This window comes from Diachasma alloeum, unplaced genomic scaffold (genome assembly GCF_001412515.2).
Source record: "Diachasma alloeum isolate Michigan unplaced genomic scaffold, Dall2.0 Dall_scaffold_01045, whole genome shotgun sequence".
Classification (NCBI taxonomy): Eukaryota; Metazoa; Arthropoda; class Insecta; order Hymenoptera; family Braconidae; genus Diachasma; species Diachasma alloeum.
In genome coordinates, this window is record NW_021681157.1 from 182871 (window position 1) to 183398 (window position 528).

Genomic DNA, 528 nt, shown 5'->3' on the forward strand with positions numbered 1-528 from the left:
GACAGCCCGAGTTACAGTGAAATCACCACGAGGATTCTCCAGCAGAGCCAGAGTCCTCATCGATCAGGGATCAGAGGTGTCATTCATCTCAGAAAACCTAGTAAATCAACTGCACTTGCCCAGGAAATCAACAACGTTGAAATTAATCGGAATTGGAGGAGTTAATTCCGGCAGCACGAGAGGATTGGTATCAGTTGCACTTCAGGCAATCAACGGAAAACAACAGGTTCAGATCAGCGCCCACATATTGAAAAGACTCACCGCAATTCTACCATCGTTCTCATGTGCCTCAGCGAACATCAGTTCATTAGAAAATCTTCAGCTAGCAGATCAGCAGTATCTCAAGCCCGGACCAATCGATATCATCATAGGGGCTGACAACTACGGGCGAATCATCAGAGATGAAGTTGTCAAGTCCAAGCAGTCAAAAGTCGTCGGCCAACGCACAGTCTTTGGTTGGATTCTATCAGGTCCAATCAACTGCACCGGTTGTTCAGCGAGTATCTCCCTATCAGCTGTAAGGACCTC

At 47.2% G+C, this 528-nt stretch overlaps 1 protein-coding gene across 1 annotated transcript in view; it reads left to right on the plus strand.

Annotated features, from left to right (window-relative positions):
* The window catches only part of LOC107045668, a 6344-nt gene that overhangs the window by 2095 nt on the left and 3721 nt on the right, over positions 1-528 (plus strand). The window contains exon 2 of the mRNA XM_015268000.1: positions 6-455. Within this exon, the coding sequence (XP_015123486.1) occupies positions 6-455 (450 nt within the window). The remainder of the gene's footprint in view (positions 1-5; positions 456-528) is intronic.